This window comes from Zea mays, unplaced genomic scaffold, assembly GCF_902167145.1.
Source record: "Zea mays cultivar B73 unplaced genomic scaffold, Zm-B73-REFERENCE-NAM-5.0 scaffold_388, whole genome shotgun sequence".
Classification (NCBI taxonomy): Eukaryota; Viridiplantae; Streptophyta; class Magnoliopsida; order Poales; family Poaceae; genus Zea; species Zea mays.
The window spans coordinates 1-12,611 of NW_023367023.1; the positions used below are offsets into that span (position 1 = coordinate 1).

The 12,611-nt window shown below is 53.0% G+C and overlaps 1 protein-coding gene across 2 annotated transcripts; it reads left to right on the plus strand.

Annotated features, from left to right (window-relative positions):
* The first annotated feature begins 3,651 nt into the window (after positions 1-3,651).
* Positions 3,652-12,224, plus strand: LOC118475029 (homeobox-leucine zipper protein ROC1-like). 2 transcript variants are annotated; one of them, XM_035963814.1, is made up of 12 exons: positions 3,652-3,923; positions 4,180-4,362; positions 8,408-8,679; positions 8,800-8,917; positions 9,053-9,712; positions 9,837-9,938; positions 10,030-10,230; positions 10,345-10,519; positions 10,623-10,894; positions 10,995-11,090; positions 11,206-11,641; positions 11,731-12,224. In XM_035963814.1, exons 2-11 carry the CDS (start codon positions 4,264-4,266, stop codon positions 11,617-11,619), a joined length of 2,409 nt encoding a protein of 802 aa, XP_035819707.1. In that variant the 5' UTR covers positions 3,652-3,923; positions 4,180-4,263; the 3' UTR covers positions 11,620-11,641; positions 11,731-12,224. The 2 variants fall into 2 exon arrangements, with proteins under 2 accessions (XP_035819707.1, XP_035819708.1); XM_035963815.1 differs by having other exon boundaries at positions 3,654-3,923; positions 4,180-4,350.
* The last annotated feature ends 387 nt before the right edge of the window (positions 12,225-12,611 follow it).

Genomic DNA, 12,611 nt, shown 5'->3' on the forward strand with positions numbered 1-12,611 from the left:
GCGCCGTTTCGTCTCCGTCATGATGACCGCCTCAAAAAAGGTGCGCCACATTGTTTAAATTTATATCCTTTTTCCTTTTCTTTCTCTCTCTCTCTCTCTCTCTTGCCACAGGGATCGAGAAAAGGCGGATATTTCGAAAGGATCCTTCTCAGCGAAGGAAGCGGGCCCCGAGCCCTCCTACTGATCAGGGGTTCGAAGGTTGAGCCCTGCGGGGTTCGGCAACCGCCCCAGAGCACTCGGGCTCCGAGCCCTTTACTGATCAGGGGTTCGAAGGCTGGCCCCTCGGAAGGGTTCGACAGCCGCCCCAGAGCACGCAGAGTCAGGGATGACCCTGGGTACGTCCGTTACATGGCCAAGGCTCAGGCTACGCTCCCGAGGTACCCTATCGGAGACCAGCGGGAACGATTTGTAATGGAATCCCACCGGAGGGAGGCGTCGAGCCCTTGGACCCTATCAAATGCGTCTGAGTCCAGCAAATCACCTGCAGGTACTTTTGGAGCGCGCCTCTGGGCCACTAGCCGACCCTTATCGAACGGGGCTCGGGCGTTCACTCGGATCACCCGATAGCAACTCACTGGAAACACCGTTTTCGGTGCCCTCCGAGGGTAACATGTCGCTTTCTCCCCCTTCCTCCTTGCGAAAAGGCGACGAAGGGGCGTACAAATAAAAAGCCAAGACAGTCCTCGATCATCCTCTCACTCCGTGCAGAGGCTTGGAGGCTGCTCTCGCACCAGGCTACGGCCAAATTATCGACCACGTCGACAAACCAGCTTAAAAACTCGGAGCCTGACCGTGCGCCCGAGCGGCGGCCAGGCCGCATGAGGGAACAACAAGGCCGACCGAGGCATCACAAAAAGAATTAAGACCTCAGAGGAGTCAAACCACTCCTCCGAGGCCTCGGGGGCTACACCCGACGGGTGCGCTCGCGCGCACCCATAGGAACAAAATATGACCAAGAAGGGCTGGTCCCCTTGCAAAAAAATCCGGCAGAACCTCCAAGCGAGTACCTACACTCCCTTCGAGGCTCGGGGGCTACTGTCGGGTACCGTAATTAGGGGTACCCCCAATGCTCCTTAACCTGGCGGGAAAACATCCTCAAAACAGACCGTAAAGACCGGTAAGCGCGGTTCAAAGTTGAAGCCTCTGGGACGCGATCTCGTCTCGCCCAAGCCCGGCCTCGGGCAAGAACAGTAGTCCCGGACGGATTCATGCCTCGCCTGAGGGCCTCCTCATGCAGTGGGCGCACCCTCGGCTCGCCCGAAGCCAAGCTCGGGCAAACTTTGTCGTACAGTGACCTCGGCCAAATCACCTTACCAACCGAGCCGTATCGCATGCGCATTTAATGCAGGGATCGCCCGACACCTTATCCTGACACGCGCGCCTCAGTCGGCAAGGTCGATGTGACCGCAGTCACTTCGCCCCTTTACTGATCGTTTTGACAGGAAAACATCACTATTCACCCTGTTCCGACTACTGTGCCAACCACCAGGGTAAAACTAACGACAGTAAGTCACAACCTCCCCCGAGTTAGCCTCTAGCGCAACAGGGAGCTCCGCCTCGCTCGACCCTCAGGCTCGGCCTTAGCCTCGGCCTCAGGAGAAGGTCTCCGCCTCGCCCGACCCCAGACCTCGGCCTCAGCCCTGGCCTCAGGAGAAGGTCTCCGCCTCGCCCGACCTCGGGCCTCGGCCTCAGCCTCGACCTCGGGAGGAGTCACATCCTCGCCCGACCTCAGCCTCGGCCTCGGGAGGAATCCCCGCCTCGCCCGACCTCGGCCTCGGACCGACTACGCCACTGGGGATACATCATTACCCTACCCCTAGCTAGCTGCCTTAGGCTACAAAGGAACAAGACCGGTGTCCCATCTAGATTACTCCGGTAACAGGTAATGATGGTTCCCTGCGTGCGTTCCATGACGTCGGTTGTTCTCAACTCTCTACGAAAGCATAGAAACGTCAGCAGGGCCGCCGCACCGCCAGCTGCGCTTCTACAGGGCTCAAGTACTTCTCCGCTGGCCACATTAGCACATAGCTACACCCCCATTATACAGCTGGACCATCTCCTTGTGTCTATAAAAGGGGATGTCCAGGGCCTTCCTAAAGGAGGCAGGCAGAGTGGGAGAAACGTAGAGGAGGCTAACTCAGACAGCTCACCTCAGGGCCGAACCCTCTTCCTCTCCTCTCCTCGTGACGCTTGTAACCCCTACTACGAGCACCCCGATGCAAGATAATATAAGCCTCATCCTCCCTCTTGTATTCCATCTTGCATCAACCCATCTGGGCAGGGACACGCAGCGACAAATTCACTGGTCGGTTGAGGGTCCTCGCGGGTCCGAAACGCCGACAAATGTATCTTTGGAGTGTATTATTTGCTCTTGTATTGAATGAAGAGAGTGGGATGCTTGGATGTCTTGAATGGTGGTGGTTGGGGGGTATTTATAGCCCCAACCACTATTCTAGCTGTTGGCTGACTGCTCTGTCGATGGGCACACCGGACAGTCCGGTGGTGCACCGGACACTCACTGGTCACTATCCAGTGAATGCCACATCAGCCGACCTTTGGGGTTTGGATTTGTTGATCGTTGAAGACTTCTGTCCTTTTGGTGCACCGGATAGTTCGGTGGCACACTGGATAGTCCGGTGCGATCTGACATCGCAGGCTCTCTTCTGACCTCTGACGGTCAGACTTGTTCCGTAGTCAACCGTTGGCGAAGTTGACTGTTTCTCCTTGGTCTCACCGGACAGTTCGTGACACACCGGATTGTCCGGTGATTTTTAGTGGACGAGCGCTGAGAAAACCCGAGAGTGGCAAGTTCACGGAGTGCTTCAGCCAGGGCACCGAACAGTCCGGTGTGCCACTGGCTGCAGCAAGTCTGTTTTGCTTCAAACTTGTAGAATTGTCCCACCGTAATTTTCTTTGTTGTATATGAACTTTATGCAACTAAGAAAAATATTAACTAGATAAACTAGTTAGTCCACATGGTTTGTGATGGACCTCAAACACCAAAATCGATTATGGGAAAATGTTTAGGCCATTTCCCTTTCAATGACAGACCCCCTCACCTAGCTACAATGATGACCGGTTCGTCGACAAATAGATTATCTCGTGGTTAATCCAGAAGATGGTTTTGTGGAATATAATGAGCAACATATGTATGAACCCATAAGTACTCTGTAAAGGGGGCCCGTTGCCGACGTTGGGCTCGATGAAGCCTCTTTACCGAATGTGATACTCAGCAAAGCATTTGCCGAGTGCATCATGTCTCCAGTAGTGATACAACCACCTGATTTATTGGTTAGAAGTAAATAATAAAATAAAAAATGTATTCTTAATAATGTTATACTAGTATTTGACATCCTAAGGCATATGCATGTTCCCGCGCCTTCACATGAACAACATGACCAGCGTCCAGCGTCAGCAGGTCCAGACTTTGAATACTTGCTTCTATTTTTATATAGCACAACCAAGCACAGCACTGTAAATTTGGCAGTAGCAAAAATTCAACAGAAAAAACAGGTCATACATGAGTCGTACTAGCAGTGTAGTAGTAGCTGTCACCGAGTACGTTACTTTCACCTCTCTCTCCCTCCTTCCTAGTTCGCTCTCCTCGGCTGACTCTCTCTCCTCTCGCTGACTGAGCAATAACGCTGCACACCTCTCTCAATAAATGCGTTTGAATCCATCCGCTCTCCACTGCCCAGCTCGCAATAACTCCTTCCTCCCCATCTCCACATTCTCCCATCCGCCGTTCCCCTCCGCTTCCTCCTACCATGGCGTCTTCTTCCTCCCCGAGATCTCGCCATGCTAGCTCTCCCGCCTTCTGCTAGCCAGCTGCGAGTACGGAGCGCTCGTTTTCGGGCTTCCTGCATGCGATATCACCGACGAAACGTGTCTCTGGAAGAAGGCATCACAGGCCGGGATCGGAGGTACAGATCGCCTGCCTCAGATCTCGCAGCCTAGCCAGGTTCTTGGCCTGGGAACTCTTGCTTGTGAGCGTGCCCTAGATCTGCTAGCTGCTGGCCCTGCTGTTACGTGGCGTGTGTAAGCCCAGCCAGTGATCTTTTGTAGTCTGTAGACATTTTTAGGCTAACAGTTGCCTTTTTTATCTCTTGGTTAGCTTGCTTGGGAGCACAGACATATATGTACATATGTGACGTGCATGACTTTTTTTTTTTTTTGCAGAATGAAAGCTGACGATATAGAGCAAGATGAGCTAGGGTTCGCGAGGCACTAGCTGGGACCGTACGTACCGTGCTGCCATTGTTCATGACTCCGGCAAGGCGCATGCCGGCGATGATCGGCCGGAATAATGGCGTCGCGTTCGGGTCCTCGTCAGCGCTATCTTTAAGCCAGGTGATTATTCCGGTGAGCAATCTTTTGGAGTGTGCAGGATCAGTCATCTCCCTCTAGCTAAGGACGTCTACAACCCCATTTAATAGAGGTTTCTGGTTTTAACTGAAATGCACGAGTCTCCATACGTATTGTCTCTTAACCGCATTTATGATTAAATGGCTCAGGGTTGTCCCATATAGTTTCTTTGTTGTCTCTTATACTTAGAAAACCGTTCTACCGTCTTAGAGATGTATATGTCCTAAGTAGTAGCTAGTTAGCAATATACTAGTTTAACTTTTTGCGGGGATACTACTCTATTAAGAACTTAATGTGGGCGCTCTGGCGATACCATAGCTCTGCCTCGCCCTCCCCCTCACCGTACGATCGACCCACGCCAAGGCCTAAGCACAGATCCTGCCCACACCGTGCCCCCCGCCTCATCGTGCTCCCACCCACTCGTCCTGCCGCGGACTACCGCCCCCAACTCGCCGCCGTTTCCCGCAGCCTCGGCGCCGCAAACCGCCGCCCCCCGCGATGCTCGACCTGCCTTCAACTCCATGCGCCACAACCGCTCCCCACCTCCTCGACTCCCCTCTGCCTCCACCTCCTCCACGCCCGGCTCCCCCATCCCCCTCATCCCTGGCCCCGTCGCACCTACCCCGAGACAACCACCGTCCTGCCTATCGTGCCCCCTCTACGGTGCCTTCCTCTCCGTCTCCACCGGACCCGCAGGCTGGCCGCAGGCACCGGGTAGAAACCACATCTAGGGCATAGCCTTTGGCTACTCCGCCTCCTCATCTAATCCCGACACTCGGCATTGCCTCCCATGACGACTCCTCCGGCACCTCCTCCCACAATGAATCCTTCGGCTACTCGGTGGGAGACACAGTCACGCCTCTCTTGAGGACAACTCGAGCGGGAGAGGCAGTCATGACTCGCTCGAGGCCAACGTCGAGCGGGAGACGTAGTCATGACTTGCTCGAGGCTAACCTCGGGTGGGAGAGGCGGTCACGGCTCGCCCGAGGCCAACCTCGGGTGGAAGGCGCATTCACGCCTAGCCCCGAGGCCAACCCTGGGGCGTGAGACATAGCCACGACTCGCCCGAGGACAACTCCGGGCGGGAGACGCAAGTGACGACTCACCTGAGGTCAACCCCGGGTGGGAGATACAGTCACGACTTGCCCGGGGCCAACCCCGAGCGGGAGACGCAGTGTCGATTCCCCTGAGGCCAACTTCGAACGGGAGATGCATTCATGACTCGCCTGAGGCCAACCTCGGATGGTAGACGCAAAGTCATGGCTCGTCCAAGCCCAACCTCGGGCGGGAGATGCAGTCACATCTCGCCCGAGACCTCCCTCAGTCATGGCTTGGTCATGACCAACTTCGAGCAGGAGACGCAGTTATGGCTCGCTTGAGACCTCCCACAGTCACGACTCGTCCAAGGCCAACCTCGGGCGGGAGATGTAGTCACGGCTCGTCCGAGACCTCCCTCAGTCATGACTCACCCGAGGGCAAGTCGAGCGATAGTCCTGTGAGACCTAGACTGGCAGCGCATTTTCGACTTGCCATAGGGCTCCTCGGACAACTGCTCCGGAAGGTGACCAACTCCGCCGACCAACTATGTGACGTGGACCGGCTGACCAACTCTCTGATGACCACGACTCGCCTGAGGGCGTCTTATGCGACTGTCCGATGAGGCCTAGACAGTCCAAGGCCAACCCCAGACGGATGACGCAGTCACGACTCGCCCGACCCCAGGCAGGAGAGGCACTCATGACTCGCCCGGCGGGAGATGCGATCATGACTCCCGCCCGAGGCCAATCCCAGGTGGGAGAGGCAGCCAGACTCGCCCAAGGCCAACCCTGGGCGGGATACGCAGTCACGACTCGCCTGAGGCCAACTCCGGGCAGGAGAAGTAGTCACAACTCGCCCGAGGCCAACCTCGACAGGGAGACACAATTACGACTTGTCTAAGGACAATCCTGGGAGAGAGATGCAGTCACGACTTGCCCGAGGCCAACCCCGAGCGGGAGACGCAGTCACGACTCGTCCGAGCCCAACCTTGGACGAGAGACGCAATCACGGCTCGCTCGAGGCCCAACCTCGGGCTGAAGATGCAGTCATGGCTCGCTCGAGACCAACTGCGGGCAGGAGACGCAAGTCACGGCTTGCCCGAGCCCAACCTCGGGCGAGAGACGCAGTCACGGCTCGCCCAAGACCTCCTGCAGTCACAACTCACTCGAGGCCAACCTCGAATGGGAGATGTAATCACGGCTCGCCGAGACCTCCCGTAGTCACGACTCGCCTGAGGGCGCTTTGGGCAACAATCTTGTGAGACCCAGACTGGCAACGCATTACCGACTCGCCCGAGGACGCCTCGGGCGACTGCTCTGGAAGGTGACCAACTCCGTCAACCAACTCTGGGAGGCAGACCGGCTGAACAACTCTCCGATGACCACGACTCGCCGGAGTCTCGAACGACTATCCGATGAGGCCCAAATAGTAGCCCGAACTTGCATTTTCCTCCTTTTCTTGTCCACTTGACTTCAACTCTTGGGAGGACCTTCCTGTGACTTAGACAAACATAGTTAGAGTATAAATCAATTGACTAAGTTCTAGACGCAGTCACGACTTGCCCGAGGCCATCCCCGGGCGGGAGACGCACTCACGACTCGTCCGAGGCTAACCTCGGGCATAGAGCAAGTTTTGTTATCAGATTCCTTGGAGGTTGCATAGACATTAATTCACCTCGTCGGGAGACATAATCATGACTCGCCCGAGGCCAACCTCGGGCATAGAGCAAGTTCTGTAAATCAGATCCCTTGGAAGCTGCATAGACAGTAGTTCACAATCCTAAGAACCTGATTGATTATGGCATGTTTAAGTCATGTTTATGCTGATATATAGGAACCGTAGCAAGGTACGAGCACCTAACTATTAACTTATGATGAAGGGAATTCATGTCGATTGCACATGCCTAAGAATGTTCGGAGATATCTTAACCTCATCGAACAAAAAACTAGATAGGTATACATTTGAGAGGATTTTTATTCATACTTAGAATAATTTAGATTTATAAACTACAATGGTATATGGATAATGTTCTTGGAATATGCCTCTGTTTCTTCTTGTTTAATCACACGTTAATGTTATGGCTATTCTGGGATCAACATCATTCATTCGAGCATTTGATTTTTGCATCACTATTTTGAACCAATTTTTAAGTTACTGTAGCAACGCATGGGCACACGCTTAGTAAAGCAAGAAGCCTTGTTTTTGTTGGGATTCATTTCAGATGGCACCCACCCTCTTTAATAAAAAACAAATTAAAGCCAGAGAAGATTCTTCCCGTGTTTGAGATTTTCTTTCCTCCATATGCTACTAATATAATTGTATTTTGCTGTCGTTGTTGATTAATTTTCCTGCTTGTACATATCTTTTTCTTGCTGATTAAAACTTCCTTGAGCTAATTATATATAGCATGTACATATATACATGTATTTATGGGCGCGACGTTCAACGATACTGGCCAGTACCAATCTGCTATTTAATGTAAACTGAGTAGTACCTGCCGTTAGCGTTAGGGAGGAAGAGCAGACAAGTTGCTTGAGTGCATTTTTTTTCTTTTGGAAATCAAACTCATGGAGTGTATATATGACCATCGCGCGTACTTAAATTGGCAATCGTTATCACAATTAAGAAGAAAGTATGAGCGATCTACGTACTGTACTACAGGATTTTGTAATTATTTTGACCCTTTTTTAAATTTCCTTGCATCTTCGTAAAAGCAAAACTCCCGTCTTCTCGTTTTCAATGGAGGCAACTCTCTTTGACATGCGTAATGTACGACAAAATCAGTCAATTCTTTTTGCCGTAAATCGTCATGATTCTGCATTCAAAGTTATTTTTGGGTAGTTGCTCCAAATGTTTTTTTATAAAAAAAAAACATGTTGCATCTTTAATGTTCCATTAACATCGTGTAGTAATCCCCAGATCTCCTCCATATCTGTAATTATATATCCAATAGTATCATCTCAAATTGTGACTCGTGCGCGTATTTTTTGGACTGAAATCGCAGGCTGACTTCCTAGACAGCCATCATCTGCAGCAAGCGTTCGAGCAGCAACTCTTTGAACAGATCCCAGCCGCCGCAGTGGATAGCAGCGACAACATCATCCACGGTCGCTCCGACGCGCTGGTGGACGAGTTTGAGAGCAAGTCGTGCAGCGAGAATCCCGATGGCACCGCCTCCGGCGATGATGGCCAGGGGGACGAGGACCCTAACCAGCGGCCAAACAAGAAGAAGCGGTATCACCGCCACACCCAGCACCAGATCGAAGAGATGGAGGCGTAAGGACAATGACATGAACACTCTTCTTCTTCTTCCCTAGCTAGCTTTAAGCACCATTTAAATTCTATTCATCAAGGTCATGTCTGAATGTTTGGATATTTTGAACTGTGGTTGATCAGCTTCTTCAAGGAGTGTCCACACCCGGATGACAAGCAGCGAAAGGAGCTGAGCCGGGAGCTCGGTCTCGAGCCGCTGCAGGTCAAGTTCTGGTTCCAGAACAAGCGCACACAGATGAAGGCAAGCTCTAATACACCACTGTGCTGTGCATCCATACATAGTACCATGCCACGCATAGAAAGAGGGATCATATATATACGCATAGTCTCGCTGACAATGCAAACGTGATTATATTATATATATGGGCGTATGCAGAACCAGCACGAGCGGCAGGAGAACGCGCAGCTGCGCGCAGAGAACGACAAGCTGCGAGCTGAGAACATGCGGTACAAGGACGCGCTAGGCACAGCGTCCTGCCCCAGCTGTGGCGGCCCTGCCGCCCTGGGTGAGATGTCCTTCGACGAGCACCACCTCCGGCTCGAGAACGCTCGCCTTCGCGACGAGATCGACCGGATCTCGGGCATCGCCGCCAAGCACGTCGGCAAGCCCATGGTCTCCTTCCCGGTGCTCTCCAGCCCGCTCGCCGCCCGTTCCCCGTTCGACCTTGCTGGTGCCTACGGTGTCCAGCCGCCTGGTGGTGGTGGTGGCCTCGGCGCCGCTGACCACCTATTCGGCGGTGCCGCCGGCGACCTGCTGCGAAGCGTGTCGGCCGGGCAGCTCAGCGCTGACAAGTCCATGATCGTTGAGCTGGCCGTCGCTGCCATGGACGAGCTCCTCCGGATGGCGCGGGTCGACGCGCCGCTGTGGAACGGGGGCGTGGCAGGGGTGCCGCAGCAGCTGGATGAGGAGGAGTACGGCCGGACGTTCCCGGGCGGGCTTGGGCCCAGGCAGTACGGGCTTCGTCCGGAGGCGTCTCGAGACGACGCCGTCGTGATCATGACACGCGACAGCCTTGTGGAGATACTCATGGACGCGGTCAGTGACGCACACTGGTGGTGGTTACGTTGTTGGGTTTTCAGCTGAATGGATTTTCTTGGTCTCTCTCTCTGCTTGCTGATCCATGTGATTAATTCATCAATCTGCTTCTGCGTTCATGCAGAACCGATTTGCTGCAGTGTTCTCAAGCATCGTGTCGAGGGCTTCTACGCACGAGGTGTTGTCAACCGGTGTGGCAGGGAGCTACAATGGTGCATTGCAAGTGGTGGGTACCTCGACAATGGTGCATTGCACGAGGTGTTGATCAATTAATACTATGTAGCTGACAAGATTATTGGCTAATCATCAACTTGCAGATGTCAATGGAGTTCCAGGTGCCGTCACCGCTGGTACCGACACGGGAGAGCTACTTTGCGAGGTACTGCAAGAACAACCCCGATGGGACGTGGGCGGTCGTCGATGTATCACTCGACAGCCTCCGCCCTAGCCCCGCTCTCAAGTGCCGGCGCAGGCCATCAGGATGCCTTGTCCAAGAAATGCCCAATGGCTACTCAAAGGCTAGTTAACTCAACAACATGCATGTCTCCAAGCAAAACTTTATGTTTCCGGCATGTCAGGAAATTAAGTCATGTCAATATATATATAACATCAGGCTGTGTGTTGCATTGCAGGTGACCTGGGTTGAGCATGTTGAGGTGGACGACAGATCAGTGCACAATCTCTACAGGCCTTTGGTGAATTCAGGCCTGGGATTTGGTGCGACAAGGTGGGTTGGCACGCTGGACCGACAGTGCGAGCGTCTCGCCAGTGCCATGGCCAGCAACATCCCCAACGGCGACCTCGGTGGTAAGTAAAGTACCCCACTACTTGCAACCAATGGATAAGTAAGGGCTAGTAGTATATGTAGAAGTGTAGAACTATATATAGATCAATGTGAAATTGCCCGCAGTGATCACGAGCATAGAGGGGAGGAAGAGCATGCTGAAGCTGGCAGAGAGGATGGTGGCGAGCTTCTGCGGTGGCGTGACCGCGTCTGCGGCGCATCAGTGGACGACGCTGTCGGGGAGCGGAGCGGAGGACGTCCGCGTTATGACCAGGAAGAGCGTGGACGACCCAGGCAGGCCGCCGGGCATCGTCCTCAACGCTGCCACCTCCTTCTGGCTGCCTGTCCCGCCCAAGAGGGTCTTCGACTTCCTCCGCGACGAGACCTCTCGCAGCGAGGTACGTACGTGCGTGTCATGCATGTCCGATCCTACGTACCAACGCTCTCTCTCTCTACCTCTCTCCCGATGACACTGCATGCATGTCAATATAATTGCAGTGGGACATCCTCTCCAACGGTGGCGCAGTCCAAGAAATGGCTCATATTGCAAACGGCCGGGACCATGGCAACTGCGTCTCCCTTCTTCGTGTCAATGCAAGTGCTCGATCGTTCAATTCGCGTGCCTTTCTTTTCATTTGTGTCATTTTACATGTAACAATCGGATCATCCATTGTTTTGTGATTATTGTGTGTTATATTACCATGTACAGAGCGCAAACTCCAACCAGAGCAACATGCTGATCCTCCAGGAGAGCTGCACGGACGCATCGGGCTCATACGTGGTGTACGCGCCGGTGGATGTGGTGGCCATGAACGTGGTGCTCAACGGCGGCGACCCGGACTACGTGGCCCTGCTGCCGTCAGGCTTCGCCATCCTCCCCGACGGACCGCCGGCGCCGGGCATGGCTCCCCATCACGGAGGAGAGGGTGCTGCCGGCGGCGGCTTGGAGGAGTTGGAGGCCGCCGGCGGGTCCCTCTTGACGGTGGCGTTCCAGATCCTGGTGGACTCCGTCCCCACCGCCAAGCTCTCGCTGGGCTCTGTAGCCACGGTGAACAGCCTCATCGCCTGCACCGTGGAGCGCATCAAAGCTGCCGTCTGCGGCGCTGAAGGCAACCCACAGTAGTAGCCATCCATAAGATAGAGAGGTGAATATGCTGCTTCAGTTCCTTAATTGGGCTCGAAAATACACCTAGCTTGATGAACCGTTTGAATGTTTTTTTTTTTTTTTTTGTAGAGCGAGAGGAGGGGTGGTGCAGCTTTTGGGGATCGGAGATATTTATCAGTGGGGAGTCAAGAACGCACCTCAGACTCTCCTTGCCATGTGGTGCTCTGATACTGATGCAAGCAGGGAAAAAGAAGGCGTCACCACTATGCAAGGGGGGATGGTTCGGGTATTGACTTCTCCGTCGAGTCAACTAGAGAAAGGATGCGTGCTGCAGAGAAGATGCTGTTTCTTCTGGATCTCTTTCCATATTTTCTAGGGTTTACTTCGTCATGTTCGTCGTGTTGTTGTTGTTCAGGCTAAAAGGTGCCTGTGCCTGCTCGTAGGCTCGTAGCTAGAGAACAGAGATTTGTTTACCTCTTTTATTTTATTTTTTTTGGATTGCAAAGATTTGTAGAATCTAGGACCAGTCATTTCATCACCAATGCTTGGCTAAAACGTGTACCGTTGTTGTTCGTAGCTTTCTTGCTATTTAAAACGATGCAATTTCAATCGCTGAGTTTCTAGCTTCTTGTCTTCACCGAATTTTGAAACGAAAACACGCTGGAGATCATATCGTGTCAACTACTGGATCCCATGCACTACTTCATTGTTGGTTCTATTAAAAACGATGATGATAATATATCACTGCCACTGCATAATACAACAACCGGTGTGGTGATAAAAAACTACTATCACCGATTTAGAACACGAATAACATGAACAATGTCTAGCACAACAAGAAAACAATAAACCTTGGACGGCGTCATTACCTCCGATGGTTCTCAAGGCAATCGTCAGACGTTGAAGTTATGTCCGACGATCAACTCGGATAAAGAGTGTGTAGCACAACGGGAAAACAATAAACCTTCGACGGCTTCATTACTTCCGACGATTTTTAAAGGCAACAGTCG

What these genes read in the sequence shown, in the direction of transcription:
- LOC118475029 (XM_035963814.1), top strand. Translation starts at nt 4,264, where the DNA reads ATGACTCCGGCAAGGCGCATGCCGGCGATGATCGGCCGGAATAATGGC. An exon ending in ACAAGCGCACACAGATGAAG is followed by an intron (nt 8,918 to 9,052) that starts GCAAGCTCTAAT and finishes GGGCGTATGCAG; the next exon opens with AACCAGCACGAGCGGCAGGA. An exon ending in TCTCCCTTCTTCGTGTCAAT is followed by an intron (nt 11,091 to 11,205) that starts GCAAGTGCTCGA and finishes TACCATGTACAG; the next exon opens with AGCGCAAACTCCAACCAGAG.